This window comes from Xenopus laevis, chromosome 2S, assembly GCF_017654675.1.
Source record: "Xenopus laevis strain J_2021 chromosome 2S, Xenopus_laevis_v10.1, whole genome shotgun sequence".
Classification (NCBI taxonomy): domain Eukaryota; kingdom Metazoa; phylum Chordata; class Amphibia; order Anura; family Pipidae; genus Xenopus; species Xenopus laevis.
In genome coordinates, this window is record NC_054374.1 from 71,964,326 (window position 1) to 71,980,393 (window position 16,068).

Sequence of the window (16,068 nt, forward strand, 5' to 3'; positions counted from 1 at the left end):
GTTATACACTCTGGCCATGCTATACTTATATATTCATCAGTTTGTAAGATTGTGGCTACTTTGGAAACTTGAGTTGCAAGGTGCAACTGAAAATTGTAGCTCTATTTTTAGAGCCCCCTTATTTCATGAGCAGTACTTTCAAGTATAGGACTTCCTTCCTTTTGCATTGTGCCTGCAGGCTGTCGTGTTTTACGTGTTGCATTGTGGGTAGAGAAGTACAGAAAAAAATGTTTCAATCCCTCATGTGATTTTAAGGGTTCAGATTTAGTTCAGTCAATCTGTTGGATTCAGCTGAATCCTGAACCAATTCAGGATTTGGAGCATCAAGTACTGAATCCAGGATTTGACACATCCCCTAATAAAAATATGACTTAGCAGTACCACACCCTAAATAAAAACATACAAATGTTTGTTTCTCAAGATATCCATCATGAACTTGAGTGATGCAATCTCTGCTGCAAGGTCTTCTACTTTTGAATTATCCACAAAGGAGATGTGATTTCCAGCAGTCTTCTGGCTTTGCTTCTCAGTTGAGGCAGCTAAGGGAGACAGAGGGCTTGTCTTAGTTGGTGAGGGTGCAGGGCTAGGGGTAGTGGGGATCCTTGGATTCTGTTAATAAAAGGGAACACAAATTACTTTTTTTACTGTCATCATGAATAGGTATTGCTTAGAACAGGGTTGGAACTAGGGTTAGGTAGAAGAGGCATCTGCCTAGGGCGTAACGATGGGGGTCCTGGGCAGGTATCTGTTAATAGGTCTTCTGCCTACCCTAGTCCATGTTCGCTCCCCTCCCTCCCCTCTGTTGCTATTCCCTCCCCTCTGTCACTCTCTCCTACATCCCCTCTATCAGTCTCTCCTCCTCCCTCTATCAGTTTCTTCCCTTCCCCCTGTCAGTTCTTTGCTGTTACAGCACATTTCTTTGTGTGTGCACATGGGGGGTAGGGTTGCCCCCTTTTCCAAATGTTTACCGGCCTGGTGGGGGCAGGAACAAAAGGCATGATGTCAAAAGGGGCGGTGCATGCCGTAAAAGGGGCATGGCCACAGCGCGACATTTCAAGACGGGGACAAAGTCACAAAAGCTACGTTTTTACAGGAGATTGGGGTCAGGCGAGGGGTCTTTTTTAAGGGTATTACAAATTTACCCAGCAGCTACATTGCCGGTAAATTTGTAATACTGGCCCGACGACCTTGGCAGGTGTTTTTTGCCTAGGGTACCAAAACCTAAACTGTAGTAAGTATAAACAAAACACAATGCATAGCAAGAACTCTCATATACTGTTATACACTTGTCAAAGCAACAATTATATTAATCACAAAATAACAGTAAGACCTGCCATGTTATCTGCTTTATTACTTGTTTTTTAATGCTGTTTGCTAATTTAAATTGCTATACTCTGAATAAAATTTAAAAGGCTACAGATGGCATAAGTGGAAGATGTATTTAGGGACAGCAGGGCAGTGGGTTCTTGAGGCCAGGATTTATGAAAAAGTGTATACAGAGAACAAAGAACAAATAATCCTTGCACTCCTAAACTCGTCCTCATCAATATGTTAAAGGACATTGTGACATTTAGTGCAAATGCTGCTAAGTATATGTCTTCCGTATGAAAGGAGAAGTAAAGGTATCTTAGTGGTACCAAATCGATACCTGATACCCCAGGCCGGTGATTCCTTATCATTTTGGTATGTGCATGAGCAGTAGCGCTGAAGTTAAAGCTGAATTTAGAAGCAAAAAGCCAGCTTTTCATTTTACTGCACATGTACTCTGACCAGGAGCCAAAGAGAAGACCAGTGATGATATTTGGCAATGTCATTGTTGTCAATATATTTCGCTATATTTAAGATGGCCAACTAATTTAAATGAATCTCTATTCCGGTCAATCCTTTCTGATTCATCAAGAATTCGAATATTCCATTTTTTTATTTTATAGTTTATACATTTTACTAACAATTTGGCTTACTAAAGGGTTTCTATATTCCCAATTGGTTGTCCTTTTGATTAAACTTTTATTGGGATGCTTTCTTTGGTGTAATATAGTATACAATGTGGTTGGCCATCTTAAATTGATTACCTATGGCTTGCCAGAATTTTCTTAAATTTGATGAAATCAAAATCTTGAATTCTAATTAATTTGCCCATAAACAGTATCTAGTTTTCTATCAGCATGTAGTAACTTGTCATATCCTTATTGTACCCCTTCTTTATGATTTAAAATATTATTTATTTTAATTTAAAAATCTAGCAATTAAATCTGCCCCTTCCTCAATAAGGAAAGTAAGGTGTCAATAGGACCTGATGTCTAAATATACATTTGCAGATGAGGATACTTTGCTGTGAGAATTCACCTTCTCTTCATCCTTTTTATCATCTGATTCTGCTATAGGCTTCTTTAAAAAAAAAAAAATAAGCACAAATAATAATTCACCTCATTTAAGATCACCCAGCATTAAGTGCTTTTCTGGCCGTTCTGGGAGCTAGTAAAGTTTTAATTCTTCAAAATGGTTGGATTTATTTTCTTTATTTAAAAAAAAGAGTCTAAACTCACTTCAGAAGATGTCACCTTTCCCTTAGGAAGTCTTTTGCCCATCATTTTTGGTCTGTCTACAGTAGGATGTGCCAGCTTCATGGAGGACACCCTGAGTCCATCTAAAGTATCTGTATGGGGAAACCAAACACATCCACATACATGTAGCAATTCTAAAACATTATATACAAATCACACAGGGCAACAGACCAGATAAATATATTTGTATGTTTTTTGTGATTATTTCCAAACATTGTAGCTAGTGCCTTATTGGCAAGCGCTGTCTCTGATGTTGCTGTTTCTGTTAACCTCCAAGACCTGCAAATCAACTAGATGGAAGCCAAAAATATCTGGAAACTCCATCTAAAATGACAATAAACAAAGTCATCATAAGAACTATTCATAGGTAGCTTTGGGTTTTATGGGTGATCCCTGGCAAAAACATAGCATTACCATGTGCAATGCCAAGCATCAGCATGAGTGGTATGGAGGTCACTCCTACTGTGCTCTCTGGAGTACACTACCTGCCTGAATGTAGAATTAAAATGGTAAAGTATAGTAGATAAAGAATAATGACTAGAGAAGTTTATATGGTTTGGGCTAGGGCCCCATCAAAGCTGACTTAAAGCTACAGTGCACAGTGACATTGTTGAATATTCAGTCTCTTGTTTCAGCACAATATTGTCCCATGAAAACAGGGGTGAATATTTTGGACCACATAGCACAAACCGTTCTTTTGATTTACATCTTCTTTCATAAAAGGAAACAAAAAAATGCTTATGTTTTAAAGGACATAAATTAAAGGGATGCTGTCATGTGTAAACACAAAATGTAGTTACATATTGTCAGTTTCCCAGGTGACCCCATTCATGTGACTTGTGCTCTGATAAACTTTGGTCACTCTTTACTGCTGCACTGCAAGTTGGAGTGATATCATCACCCCCTCCCCACCCCCCAGCAGCCCATCAGTAAAACAATGGGAAGGTAATCAGATAACAGCTCCCTGGTAGATATAAGAACAGCACTAAATAGTAAAAATCCATGTCCCACTGTGACTCAGTTACATTGAGTAGGACAAAACAAGCCTGCCAGAAAGCAGTTCATTATTTCTTTTTCTTAACACAGCCAGTACAGTAAAATGCAGATTTTAGACAAGATGATTTTAACTTACATTTTTCCTTTCCACTAGAAATAGACAAGTAATGAAAATAGTTAAATCCAATAAAGAGCTACAACTTACTTGACCCCTTGGAATTTTGCTTCAACTCTTCTCTTGTTTCAGTGCTGGGTCTGTAAATATAAGATAACATCTCTAGGTTTTTAACTGTAACTATAACAACTGGATATAGTAGCACACATGGACCATATATATATATATATATATATATATATATATATATATATATATATATATATATATATATATAGAGGACAAGGTGACAGATGCTTTACTTTTGTTTGTGTATTTTTATATGGATGAGATCATTTTTAAAAGTTTAGCTTTTGTTAATGTTTTTGTTATATATCTCCAATGTCTCTGTAATAACCAGTGCAAATGTCTCTTTGCATATCTTACTTGTTGGAAGGACTAGCAGCATTATGTTTGACCTTGTTTGGCACTGGAGGGGGAGGAGCTGACTTCTTTGCTGGTTGGTTGTTCGCTTTGGGAGTATGGTCAGTCTTTGGTTCACGTTGCACTAAAACAAAGAAGGAAACCAATACAGACTTGCTTAAAAGCTTTGAAAATATGAGACAATAGTTAATGGGCTTACGTTTCTTATTGTTTATTCCCTATTTTACCATAGGCCCATGTGCTTGTTCTGGCTCTCTGCCAAAAGCCAATTAAGTTAGAAACTTTGTTTCTTTTTCTGGCTTCATTGCAGAGAAAAAACTGGACTTTCCAGTACAAATGAGGGGCTGCAGGTTGAGCTGTCAAAAGAGGGACCGTCCTCTAAAAATGGGACAGTTAGGTATGGAATGGCACTGAGCTAGGATATTGTATCAGTCAACCCAAGACTGCATGGTCTGCATCAGTTTGGCCACTTTGCAGAAATATCCCTCTAAATGTGACCTATTGTCAGATTTATACTGAGTTGGGCACAATTTTGCAACATTTGCATTGCAAAGCAAAGTTGTTTAGAAAGCACCACAGATGATCTTGGACCCATAAATATCACCCATGCAGTAAGACTCCTAAACACTTCCCATGGATTTCAGTGGAAAGTGTTTTGGAATATTCCAAGGGCCTTATTTGTTTCACCACATCACCAGTGACAATAGACTATGCTAGTGATCACATAACATTATTAGTGAGCTATGAAATTGGTAGGTCATTCCCTGGAAAATGTACATGTTGGGGAGTTAGCAGTTTTGACACTAAATGCAATTTTAAAGGGACAATATTGAGGAGCAGCATGAGGGGTTGTTCACCTTTGAGATAACTTTTAGTATGGCGTAGAGAGTGATATGCTGAGACAATTTACTTTCATCTTTTATTATTTGTGGTTTTTGAGTTATTTAGCTTTTTATTCAGCAGCTCTCCAGTTATAGAATAGAAAGACAAGAAATAAAAAGTAACAATAACAATACATTTGTAGCCTTACAGAGCATTTGTTTTTTAGAAGGGAGTCAGTGATGCCCATTTGAAAGCTCCAAAGAGTCAGAAGAAAAAGGCAAATAAATATAAACTATAAAAAACAAATAATGAAAACCAATTGAAAAGTTACTTAGAATTGGCCGTTCTATAACATAATAAAAGTTACCTTAAAGTTGAACCACCCCTTTAAGGTGAGCACAGTGATCGCAGGGCTGCCTAGTTATTTGCTATCTACAACTAAAGGGTTTCCCATGACACCAAATATTGCATGGGAATAAGTTGGTGTGAGTTCTGAAGACCCCATTGTATACTACAGAGTTTATCTGTTATCTGCTGTGTATCCTGTTCCTTTTCTCCTCTTTCAGCTTTGAATGGCTGCCCCCATGGCTACACAGCAGCTTGTTTATATAAACTATAGTTGTGAAGCAAATACTACATAGTTTTACCAGTGCAGGGCAATAGTACATTATATTTTCATTACTTTAAAAAACTTTCATTTTTTGAGCATATGACCCTAAAGCAACAGGACATGGGTATGGTTCCCGTGGGCCCTCAGCCAATTTCAATTGTTCTTAAAAACATGCAAGTATTACTAATATTGTACTGATGCTTTTAGTAAATGAAATGTTTAAAGAAAATGAGCGTTTTTCAAATTCAAATTTTTTGCTATGTTAGGGAAAATTGAAGCTAGGAGTTTTTTCAAAGATATGTATATATGTATAGTGTATAGTTAGCATTTGCATAGATCTGTATTGATATTCCTCTATGTGCTTCATGTTGCAAGAATTTATAGGTGGTTTATATTTTAAGTGAAGGTGATCATTATGCAGTTAATCAATTTTTTTTTCGGCCTAGAAAGCCAATTGAATTGCTGAATCCCAAGAGTGAGGTCCCTTGCAGGGATTGATTAGTTTAACCAAAAGCCGGTCTTTCAGGCAGTTCGGTAGAGGGTGGGTTTGATAGACCATCTTTGGTTGAGTATATTGACCCTAAGCAAACAGGCGAAGGGTAGTGGTTCTTCCTTGGGTCCCTCAGCAATTTAATTGTTCTTAAAAACATGCGCATAATTACTAATATTTACTGGTTGTTTTAGTAAATGGAATGTTAAATAAATGAATTTTCTTTTAATTCAGAATTTTATGCCTATGGTTAGGAATTAATCTAGGTGAGTTTTTTAAGATAGTTATTATATATGTATAGTGTTATACTTAGGCATTTTGCATAGATCGTAATTGTATTCTCTATGGCTTATGTTGTGTTGAAGAATTTCAGATTAGATTTTTAAGGAAGGTGATTTCATGTATTTGTTACTCAAGTTTATTTAGGCCTAGTAATCCATTGAATTGCTGAGTCCCCAAGGGGGTGGGTCCCTTTGCAGGGATGATTAGTATTAACCCAAGCGGTCTTCCATGGCAGGTTCGGTAGAGGGTGCTTGATAGACCTCTATTGTTGAGTATATGAACCCTAACAACAGGAATGGGTAGTGGTCCCTTGGGATCCCGCGAGCAATTTAACCAATTGTTTCTTAAAAAACATGCATATTACTAATAAGTTAACTGATGTTTTAGATAAATAAATGTTTAAAATTAAACAAGGTTTTTCAATTCAAATTTTATTGCTTATGTTAGGGAATTAAATCTAGGTGAGTTTTTCAAATATGTATATATGTATAGTTTATAGTTAGCATTTTGCCATAGGATCTTGTATGTATTCTCTGCGTGTGCTTATGTTGCAAGAATTTAGGTTTTAGATTTTTTAAGGTGAGTGATTTATGTATTGTTACTCAATTTATTGAGGCCTAGTAATCAATTGAATTGCTGAGTCCCCAAGGGGTGGGGTCCCTTTGCACGGGATGATTAGTTTAACCAAAGCGCCGTCTTTCATGGCAGGTTCGCGTAGAGGTGGGTGATAGAACCTCTTTGGTTGAGCATATGACCCTAAGCAAACAGGAATGGGTAGTGTTCCCTTGGTCCCCTCAGCAATGCAATTGTTCTTAAAAACAGCATAATTACTAATATTTGTGTACTGATGTTTAGTAAATGAAATGTTTAAAATAAATAAGGTATTTTTCCAATCAGAATTTTATTGCTATGGTTTAGCGAATTTAAGTCTAGGTGAGTTTTTTCAAGATATGTATATTATGTATAGGTTTAAGTAGCATTTTGCATAGAATGTGTATTGTATTAGAGTAGCGAACGCCGATTTGGTGTTCGCGAAACGCCTTCAGCGAACACCGGCAAAAAAATGGCGAACGTTCTATGCGAACAGTTTCGCGAACTTCGAACACCCGCTAAAATCGTGAATCGATCGGAACAATCGCAAGATTTTAATCGATATCAGTCGAAGGATTTTCATTCGAATCGAACGATCGAAGCCATTCGATCGAATGCTTTTCATCTGGATCAAATGCTGTACAATCCGTTCGAACGAAATGGAAATCGTTCGATTATTAGCGCGTCAAAGGAATTCGAGGATGGATCTCGATAACGAAATCGAACGCGAACTCAAAATGCGAACGTTCCCAAACGTATCTGCGAAACATTCGCGGAGCGACACGGTCGAAAGTTCGCGCGAACTAGTTCGCGGGCGAACAGTTCGCTACATTCCCTAATTGTATTCTCTATGTGGCTCTATGATTGAAGAATTGTAGGTTTTAGAGATTTTAGTGAAGGTGATTAACATGTATTCGTTAATCAAGTTTTTTTAGGCCTAAAGCCAATTGAATTGCTGAGTCCGCGAAGGGGCGGGTACCCTGTTGCAGGGGATGATAGTTTAACCAAAAGGTCTTTTCATGGAGGTTCGTTGGTAGTAGTGGTCTGATTAGACCTCTTTTGGTTGACAGTATATGACCCTAAGCAACAGGAATGCGCGTAGTGGTTCCCTTCCGGGGCCACTCAGCAATGTCCAATTGTTCTTAAAAACAAAGCATTTTACTAATATGATAACTGAATGTTTATTTAAATGTTTAAATAAATGAAAGTTTTTCAATTCAGAATTTTATTGCTATGTAGGAAATTGAATATAGGGAGTTTTTTCAAGATATGTATATATGCTATTAGTGTTATAAGTTAGCATTTTGCATAGATGGTGTATTTGTATCTCTATGTGCTTATGTTGAAGAATTTAGGTTTTAGATTTTTAAGTGAAGGTGGATTCAGGTTTTCGTTAATCAAGTTTTAGGACCTAGGAAAGCCAATTGAATTGCTGATCCCCAAGGGGAGATGGTCCCTTTGCAGGGATTGATTAGTTTAACCAAGCGGTCTTTCCATGCAGGTTCCGGTAGAGGGCTGGGTCTTTTGATAGACCTCTTTTGGTTTTGCAGAGTATGACCCTAAGCAACAGGGAATGGGTAGTGGTTCCCTTGGGTCCCTCAGCAATTTCAATTGTGCTTTAAAAACATGCAGATATTACTTAATATTGTACTGATGTTTTAGTAAAATGAAAAATGTTAAATAAATAGCGTTTTTCAATTCAGAATTGTATTGCTCATGGTTTAGGATTTTAATCTAGGTGAGTTTTTTCAAGATATTGTATATATGGTATAGTTATAGTTAGCGTTTTGCAATAGATCTGTATTGTATTCTCTCTGTGCTTATGATTGAAGAAATTTAGGTTTTAGATTTTTAATGAGGTGATTCATGTATTGTTACTCAATATTATTTTAGCCTTAGAATCAATTGAATGCTGAGTCCCCAAGGGGGTGCGGTCCCTTTGCAGGGAGATAGGTTAACCAAAGCGGTCTTCAATGCGCAGGTTCGGTAGAGGGTGGCTTGATAGACTCTTTGGTTGAGTATTGATGACCTAAAGCAACAGGGAATGGGTAGTGGTTCCCTGGCGTCCCTCGACAATCAATTGTTCGTAAAAACATGCATATTACTAAATATCTGTCTGATGTTTTAGTAAATGAAATGTTTTAAATAAATAAGTTTTTCAATTCAGAAATTTTATTGCTGATTGTTAGGAATTAATCTAGGTGAGTTTTTTCAAGATATGTATATATGTATTAGTGTTATATTACGCTTTTGGCATAGATCTGTAATTGTATTCCTCTGTGCTTATGTTGAAAGAATTTTAGGTTTAGATTTTAAGTGAAGGTGATTCATGTATTTGTTACTCAATTTATATAGCGCCTTAGTAATCCAATTGAATTGCTGAGTCCCCAAGGGGTGGGTCCCGTTGCAGGGTATGATTATTTAACAAAGCGGTCTTTTCATGCAGGTTCGCGTAGAGGGTGGCTTGATAGAAACCTCTTTGGTTTGAGTATATGACCCTAAGCAACAGGGAATGGGTAAGTGTTCCCTTGGGTCCGCAGCAATTCAATTGATTCTTAAAAAACATGCATATTACTAATATGTACTGATGTTTTAGTAAATGAAATGTTTAAATAAATAAGGTTTTTCAATTCCAGAATTTTATTATGCTATGGTAGGAATTTGAATCTAGGTGAGTTTTTCAACGGATATGCTTATATATGTTATAGTGTTATAGTTTAGCGTTTTGTCAAATCTGTATTGATATTCTCAAGTGTGGCTTATGTTGAAGGAATGTTAGGTTTTAGATTTTTAAGTGAATGTGCATTCATGTATTCGTTTAATCAAAGTTTTTAGGCCTAGAGAAGCAATTGAATGCTGAAGTCCCCAAGGGGGTGGGTCCCTTTGCAGGGGATTATTTAGTTTAACCAGGGACGGTCCTTTCATGGAGATTCGCGTAGAGAGGTGCGGCTTGATAGACCTCTTTGTTGAGTATATACCCTAAGCAACAGGGAAAGCGGTAGTGGTTCCCTTGGGCCCTCAGCAATTCAATTGTTCTATAAATACATGCATATTACACTATGTGTAACTGATGTTTAGGTAAATGAAATGATTTAAATAATTGAGGCAATAACCAGTTTTCAATTCAGAATTTTAATTGCTGATGGTTTAGAGAATTGAATCTAGGTGAGTTTGTTCCAAGATAGGATATACTATATGTATAAGTGTTATAGTTAGCATTTTGCATAGATCTGTATTGTATTCTCTATGTGTCTTATGGTGTGTTTGAAGAGATTTTAGGTTTAAATTTTAAGTGAAGGTGATTCATGTATTGCGTTAATTCAATTGTTTTTTTAGTATAAGCTAAGAAAGGCCAATTGAATTGCTGAGTCCCCCAAGGGTGGGTCCCTTCTGCAGGCGGATTATGATAGTTTTAACCAAAGAGGTCTTTCATGGGAGGTTCCGATAGAGGGTGGGTTTGATAGACCTCTTTGGATTGAGTATATGACCCTAAGCAACAGGGAATGAGGTAGTGGTTCCCTTGGGGCCTCAGCAATGCAAATTGTTCTTAAAAACAAGCATTTACTAATATTGTACTGATGTTTATTTAAATGTTTAAATAATAAGAAGAGAAGGAGAAAAAGGAGTTTTTTAATTCAGAATTTTATTGCTATGCGTTTAGGAATGTGGAATATTTAGGGGAGTTTTTTCAAGATATTGTATATATGTATAGTAGTGTATAGTTAGCATTTTGCATAATGTCTCATTGTAATTCTCTATGTGCTTATGTTGAAGAATTTGTAGGTTTTTAGATTGTAAGTGAAGGTGATTCATGTTTTCCGTTAATCAAGTTTTTTTTAGGCCTAGAAAAGCCAAAGTGAATTGCTGAGTCCCGAAGGGGGTGGGTTCACTTTGCAGAGGGGATGATTAGTTTAACGAAAGCGGTCTTTCATGGCAGGTTCGGTAGAGGGTGGGTTTGATAGACCTCTTTGGTTGAGCATATGACCCTAAGCAACAGGGAATGGGTAGTGGTTCCCTTGGGGCCCTCAGCAATTCAATTGTTCTTAAAAACATGCATATTACTAATATTGTACTGATGTTTAAGTAAATAAAATGTTTAAATAAATGAGGTTTTTCAATTCAGAATTTTATTGCTATGGTTAGGAATTGAATCTAGGTGAGTTTTTTCAAGATATGTATATATGTATAGTGTTATAGTTAGCATTTTGCATAGATGTGTATTGTATTCTCTATGTGCTTATGTTGAAGAATTTTAGGTTTTATATTTTTAAGTGAAGGTGATTCATGTATTCGGTAATCAATTTTTTTTTCGGCCTAGAAAGCCAATTGAATTGCTGAATCCCCAAGGGGGTGGGTCCCTTTGCAGGGGATGATTAGTTTAACCAAAGAGGTCTTTCATGGAGGTTCGGTAGAGGTGGGTTTGATAGACCTCTTTGGTTGAGTATATGACCCTAAGCAACAGGAATGGTGGTTCCCTTGGGCCCTCAGCAATTCAATTGTTCTTAAAAACATGCATATTACTAATATTGTACTGATGTTTTAGTAAATGAAATGTTTAAATAAATAAATAAGGTTTTTCAATTCAGAATTTTATTGCTATGGTTAGGAATTGAATCTAGTTGAGTTTTTTCAAGATATATATATGTATAGTGTTATAGTTAGCATTTTGCATAGATCTGTATTGTATTCTCTATGTGCTTATGTTGAAGAATTTTAGGTTTTATATTTTTAAGTGCAGGTGATTCATGTATTCGTTAATCAATTGTTTTTTAGGCCTAGAAAGCCAATTGAATTGCTGAGTCCCCAAGGGGGTGGGTCCCTTTGCAGGGGATGATTAGTTTAACCAAAGCGGTCTTTCATGGCAGGTTTGGTAGAGGGTGGGTTTGATAGACCTCTTTGGTTGAGTATATGACCCTAAGCAACAAGGAATGGGTTGTGGTTCCCTTGGGGCCCTCAGCAATTCAATTGTTCTTAAAAACAAGCATTTTACTAATATTGTACTGATGTTTAAGTAAATGAAATGTTTAAATAAATGAGTTTTTCAATTCAGAATTTTATTGCTATGGTTAGGAATTGAATCTAGGTGAGTTTTTTTAAGATATATGTATATATGTATAGTGTTATAGTTAGCATTTTGCATAGATCTGTATTGTATTCTCTATGTGCTTATGTTGAAGAATTTTAGGTTTTATATTTTTAAGTGAAGGTGATTCATGTATTCGTTAATCAATTTTTTTTTCGGCCTAGAAAGCCAATTGAATTGCTGAGTCCCCAAGGGGTGGGTCCCTTTGCAGGGTGATTAGTTTAACCAAAGCGGTCTTTCATGGCAGGTTCGGTAGAGGGTGGGTTTGATAGACCTCTTTGGTTTAGTATATGACCCTAAGCAACAGGGAATGGGTAGTGGTTCCCTTGGGGCCCTCAGCAATTCAATTGTTCTTAAAAACATGCATATTACTAATATTGTACTGATGTTTAAGTAAATAAAATGTTTAAATAAATGAATTTTTTTTAATTCAGAATTTTATTGCTATGGTTAGGAATTGAATCTAGGTGAGTTTTTTCAAGATATATATATATGTATAGTGTTATAGTTAGCATTTTGCATAGATCTGTATTGTATTCTCTATGTGCTTATGTTGTGTTGAAGAATTTTAGGTTTTATATTTTTAAGTGAAGGTGATTCATGTATTCGTTAATCAATTGTTTTTTAGGCCTAGAAAGCCAATTGAATTGCTGAGTCCCCAAGGGGGTGGGTCCCTTTGCAGGGGATGATTAGTTTAACCAAAGAGGTCTTTCATGGAGGTTCGGTAGAGGGTGGGTTTGATAGACCTCTTTGGTTGAGTATATGACCCTAAGCAACAGGGAATGGGTAGTGGTTCCCTTGGGGCCCTCAGCAATTCAATTGTTCTTAAAAACAAGCATTTTACTAATATTGTACTGATGTTTATTTAAATGTTTAAATAAATGAAGTTTTTCAATTCAGAATTTTATTGCTATGGTTAGAATTTAATGTAGGTGAGTTTTTTTCAAGATATGTATATATGTATAGTGTTATAGTTAGCATTTTGCATAGATCTATTGTATTCTCTATGTGCTTATGTTGAAGAATTTTAGGTTTTAGATTTTTAAGTGAAGGTGATTCATGTTTTCGTTAATCAAGTTTTTTTTAGGCCTAGAAAGCCAATTGAATTGCTGAGTCCCGAAGGGGGTGGGTCACTTTGCAGGGGATGATTAGTTTAACGAAAGCGATCTTTCATGGCAGGTTCGGTAGAGGGTGGGTTTGATAGACCTCTTTGGTTGAGCATATGACCCTAAGCAACAGGGAATGGGTAGTGGTTCCCTTGGGCCCTCAGCAATTCAATTGTTCTTAAAAACATGCATATTACTAATATTGTACTGATGTTTAGTAAAAAATGTTTAAATAAATAAGGTTTTTCAATTCAGAATTTTATTGCTATGGTTAGGAATTTAATCTAGGTGAGTTTTTTCAAGATATGTATATATGTATAGTGTTATAGTTAGCATTTTGCATAGATGTGTATTGTATTCTCTATGTGCTTATGTTGAAGAATTTTAGGTTTTATATTTTTAAGTGAAGGTGATTCATGTATTCGTTAATCAATTTTTTTTTCGGCCTAGAAAGCCAATTGAATTGCTGAGTCCCCAAGGGGGTGGGTCCCTTTGCAGGGATGATTAGTTTAACCAAAGGCGGTCTTTCATGGAGGTTCGGTAGAGGGTGGGCTTGATAGACCTCTTTGGTTGAGCATATGACCCTAAGCAACAGGGAAAGGGTAGTGGTTCCCTTGGGGCCCTCAGCAATTCAATTGTTCTTAAATACATGCATATTACTACTATTGTACTGATGTTGTAGTAAATGAAATGTTTAAATAAATGAGGTTTTTCAATTCAGAATTTTATTGCTATGGTTAGGAATTGAATCTAGGTGAGTTTTTTCAAGATATGTATATATGTATAGTGTTATAGTTAGCATTTTGCATAGATCTGTATTGTATTCTCTATGTGCTTATGTTGAAGAATTTTAGGTTTTAGATTTTTAAGTGAAGGTGATTCATGTATTCGTTAATCAAGTTGTTTTTTAGGCCTAGAAAGCCAATTGAATTGCTGAGTCCCCAAGGGGGTGGGTCCCTTTGCAGGGGATGATTAGTTTAACCAAAGAGGTCTTTCATGACAGGTTAGGTAGAGGGTGGGTTTGATAGACCTCTTTGGTTGAGCATATGACCCTAAGCAACAGGGAAAGGGTAGTGGTTCCCTTGGGGCCCTCAGCAATTGAATTGTTCATAAATACATGCATATTACTACTATTGTACTGATGTTTTAGTAAATGAAATGTTTAAATAAATGACATTTTTGAATTCAGGGTTATGTTTCTATAGTTAGGAATTGAATCTAGATGAGTTTTTTCAAGATATTTAGACCTACAAAAATCAATTGAATTGCTGAGTCCCAAGGGGGGTGGGTCCCTTTGCGGGGGGAATGACTAGCTTTAACCAAAATTGGTCCTTCATAGCGGGTTTGGTAGAAGGCGGGTTTTGATGTGCCTTTTTGGTTAAGCATATGACCCTAAGCAACAGGGAAAGGGTAGGGGTTCCCTTGGTGCCCTTAGCAATTGAATTGTTCTTAAATACATGCATATTACTACTGGTTGTACGATAATTTTAGTTAATGCAGAGAAGGGCACACACAGCAGAGTATGTCAAACACAGACAGAGAAGGGGCACACACAGGCCAAGCAGGGGCACACACAGGCAGAGCAGGGGCACACACAGGAAGAGCAGGGCACACGCAGGCAGAGCAGGGCACACACATGCAGAGTATGTCACATACAGGCAGAGCATACACAGACAGAGCAGGGCACATGCAGCAGAGCAGGGCACACACATGCAGAGCAGGGCACACACTGTCAGAATATGTCACACACAGGCCCTGAGCAGGCACACATCAGGCAGAGCAGGGCACACAAGCAGAGCAGAACACACACACAGGCAGAACAGTACACACACAGGCAGAGCAGGGTAGAGTCCTGCCGCAGGTCCGTTTTTTAGCTGAAGTAGATTGATCAGAAAAAAAGAGTAAAAACAGGAAGTGCTGTCACTGTAAACCGGAAGTGACGTGACCAGAAAAAAGGAGTGAATATTGATATTGAGAAGACCCGCGGCCCGACTCGCAGAACCCGCGGGTATAACCGCACCTGGAACTTCTAAACGCAACCCGCAGGTTTTAGCGGGTAACCCCCGGGTACACAAACCGCTGCAGGACTCTAGAGCAGGACACACGCATGCAGAGCAGGGCACATGCAGGCAGGAGCAGGGCACACACAGGCCAGAGTATGTCACACCACAGTCAGAGCACATACAGGAAGAGCAGGGCCACATGCAGGCAGAACAGGGCCCACACAGGCAGAGTATGTCACACACAGGAAGAGCAGGAGATACGCAGACAGGGTAGGACACACACAGGCAGAGCAGAGCACACACAGGGAGCATAGGGAGGCCAGAACAGAGCAGGAGACGGAGGAAACCCAGCAGGGCACACACAGGCAGAGCAGGGCACCACAGAGACAGAAACAGTTTTAGGCCTGGTTTAATCAGGGGGCAGGGCCATGGTGCAATGGAGCTGGGGCTATGACACTGGGGCGGCAGGTTGTGATGCCAGGGCAGGGCTATGACTTTGAAAACACTGATTGGCTGATTTCCACGTCAATCAATAAGGAATCATGCCTGGTTTTCCTGACTTGGAAAAGTCGGCAGGCTTGTTTGTGACTGATTTGATAAACTGCTCTAAAAGTCTCATGTGTCAGTAAAGATCACATAAGTATCAAGCACACGCAACAATGGTGGCCTTGTATGTGTTGCAATTGGCAAGCTGCCTGTATTTCTTGCTTAGTTAAAATAAATGCCTGTTGATTATATTATTGGATCATGACTCTTTGTGCTCTGCTTATTTTATCTTTTGTTGTGGTTTTCTTTCATACCTTTATATTCAATTAAACATCAGTTTAGGAATGGTTCCATGCATTTTGCAAAAGCTGGGTATGTCTTGTATTTTACATGAATGCTTTGGACATATTGTGGTCTGGGTTTTATTTGTAATGTATCATCATGCTGGGACTGGGGCTGCATTTCTATAGTGTGGGCTGTAAAATATGTATGCCAGT

The 16,068-nt window shown here is 37.7% G+C and overlaps 1 protein-coding gene across 9 annotated transcripts in view; it reads right to left on the reverse strand.

Annotated features, from left to right (window-relative positions):
* Window positions 1-403: 403 nt before the first annotated feature.
* Window positions 404-16,068, reverse strand: part of LOC121400588 (zinc finger and BTB domain-containing protein 8B-like) — a 40,902-nt gene continuing 25,237 nt past the window's right edge. For 3 of the 9 annotated variants that reach the window (XM_041583951.1, XM_041583950.1, XM_041583955.1), the window contains exons 4-7: window positions 4,102-4,222; window positions 3,766-3,815; window positions 2,547-2,656; window positions 404-539 (exon numbers count right to left, since the gene is read on the reverse strand). In XM_041583951.1, the coding sequence (XP_041439885.1) occupies window positions 3,787-3,815; window positions 4,102-4,222 (150 nt within the window). In that variant the 3' untranslated portion in view covers window positions 404-539; window positions 2,547-2,656; window positions 3,766-3,786. Of the gene's footprint in view, window positions 610-2,546; window positions 2,889-3,765; window positions 3,816-4,101; window positions 4,223-16,068 lie in introns of those variants that run through there. The other 6 variants (XM_041583953.1, XM_041583952.1, XM_041583956.1 and 3 more) reach the window with 6 other exon arrangements.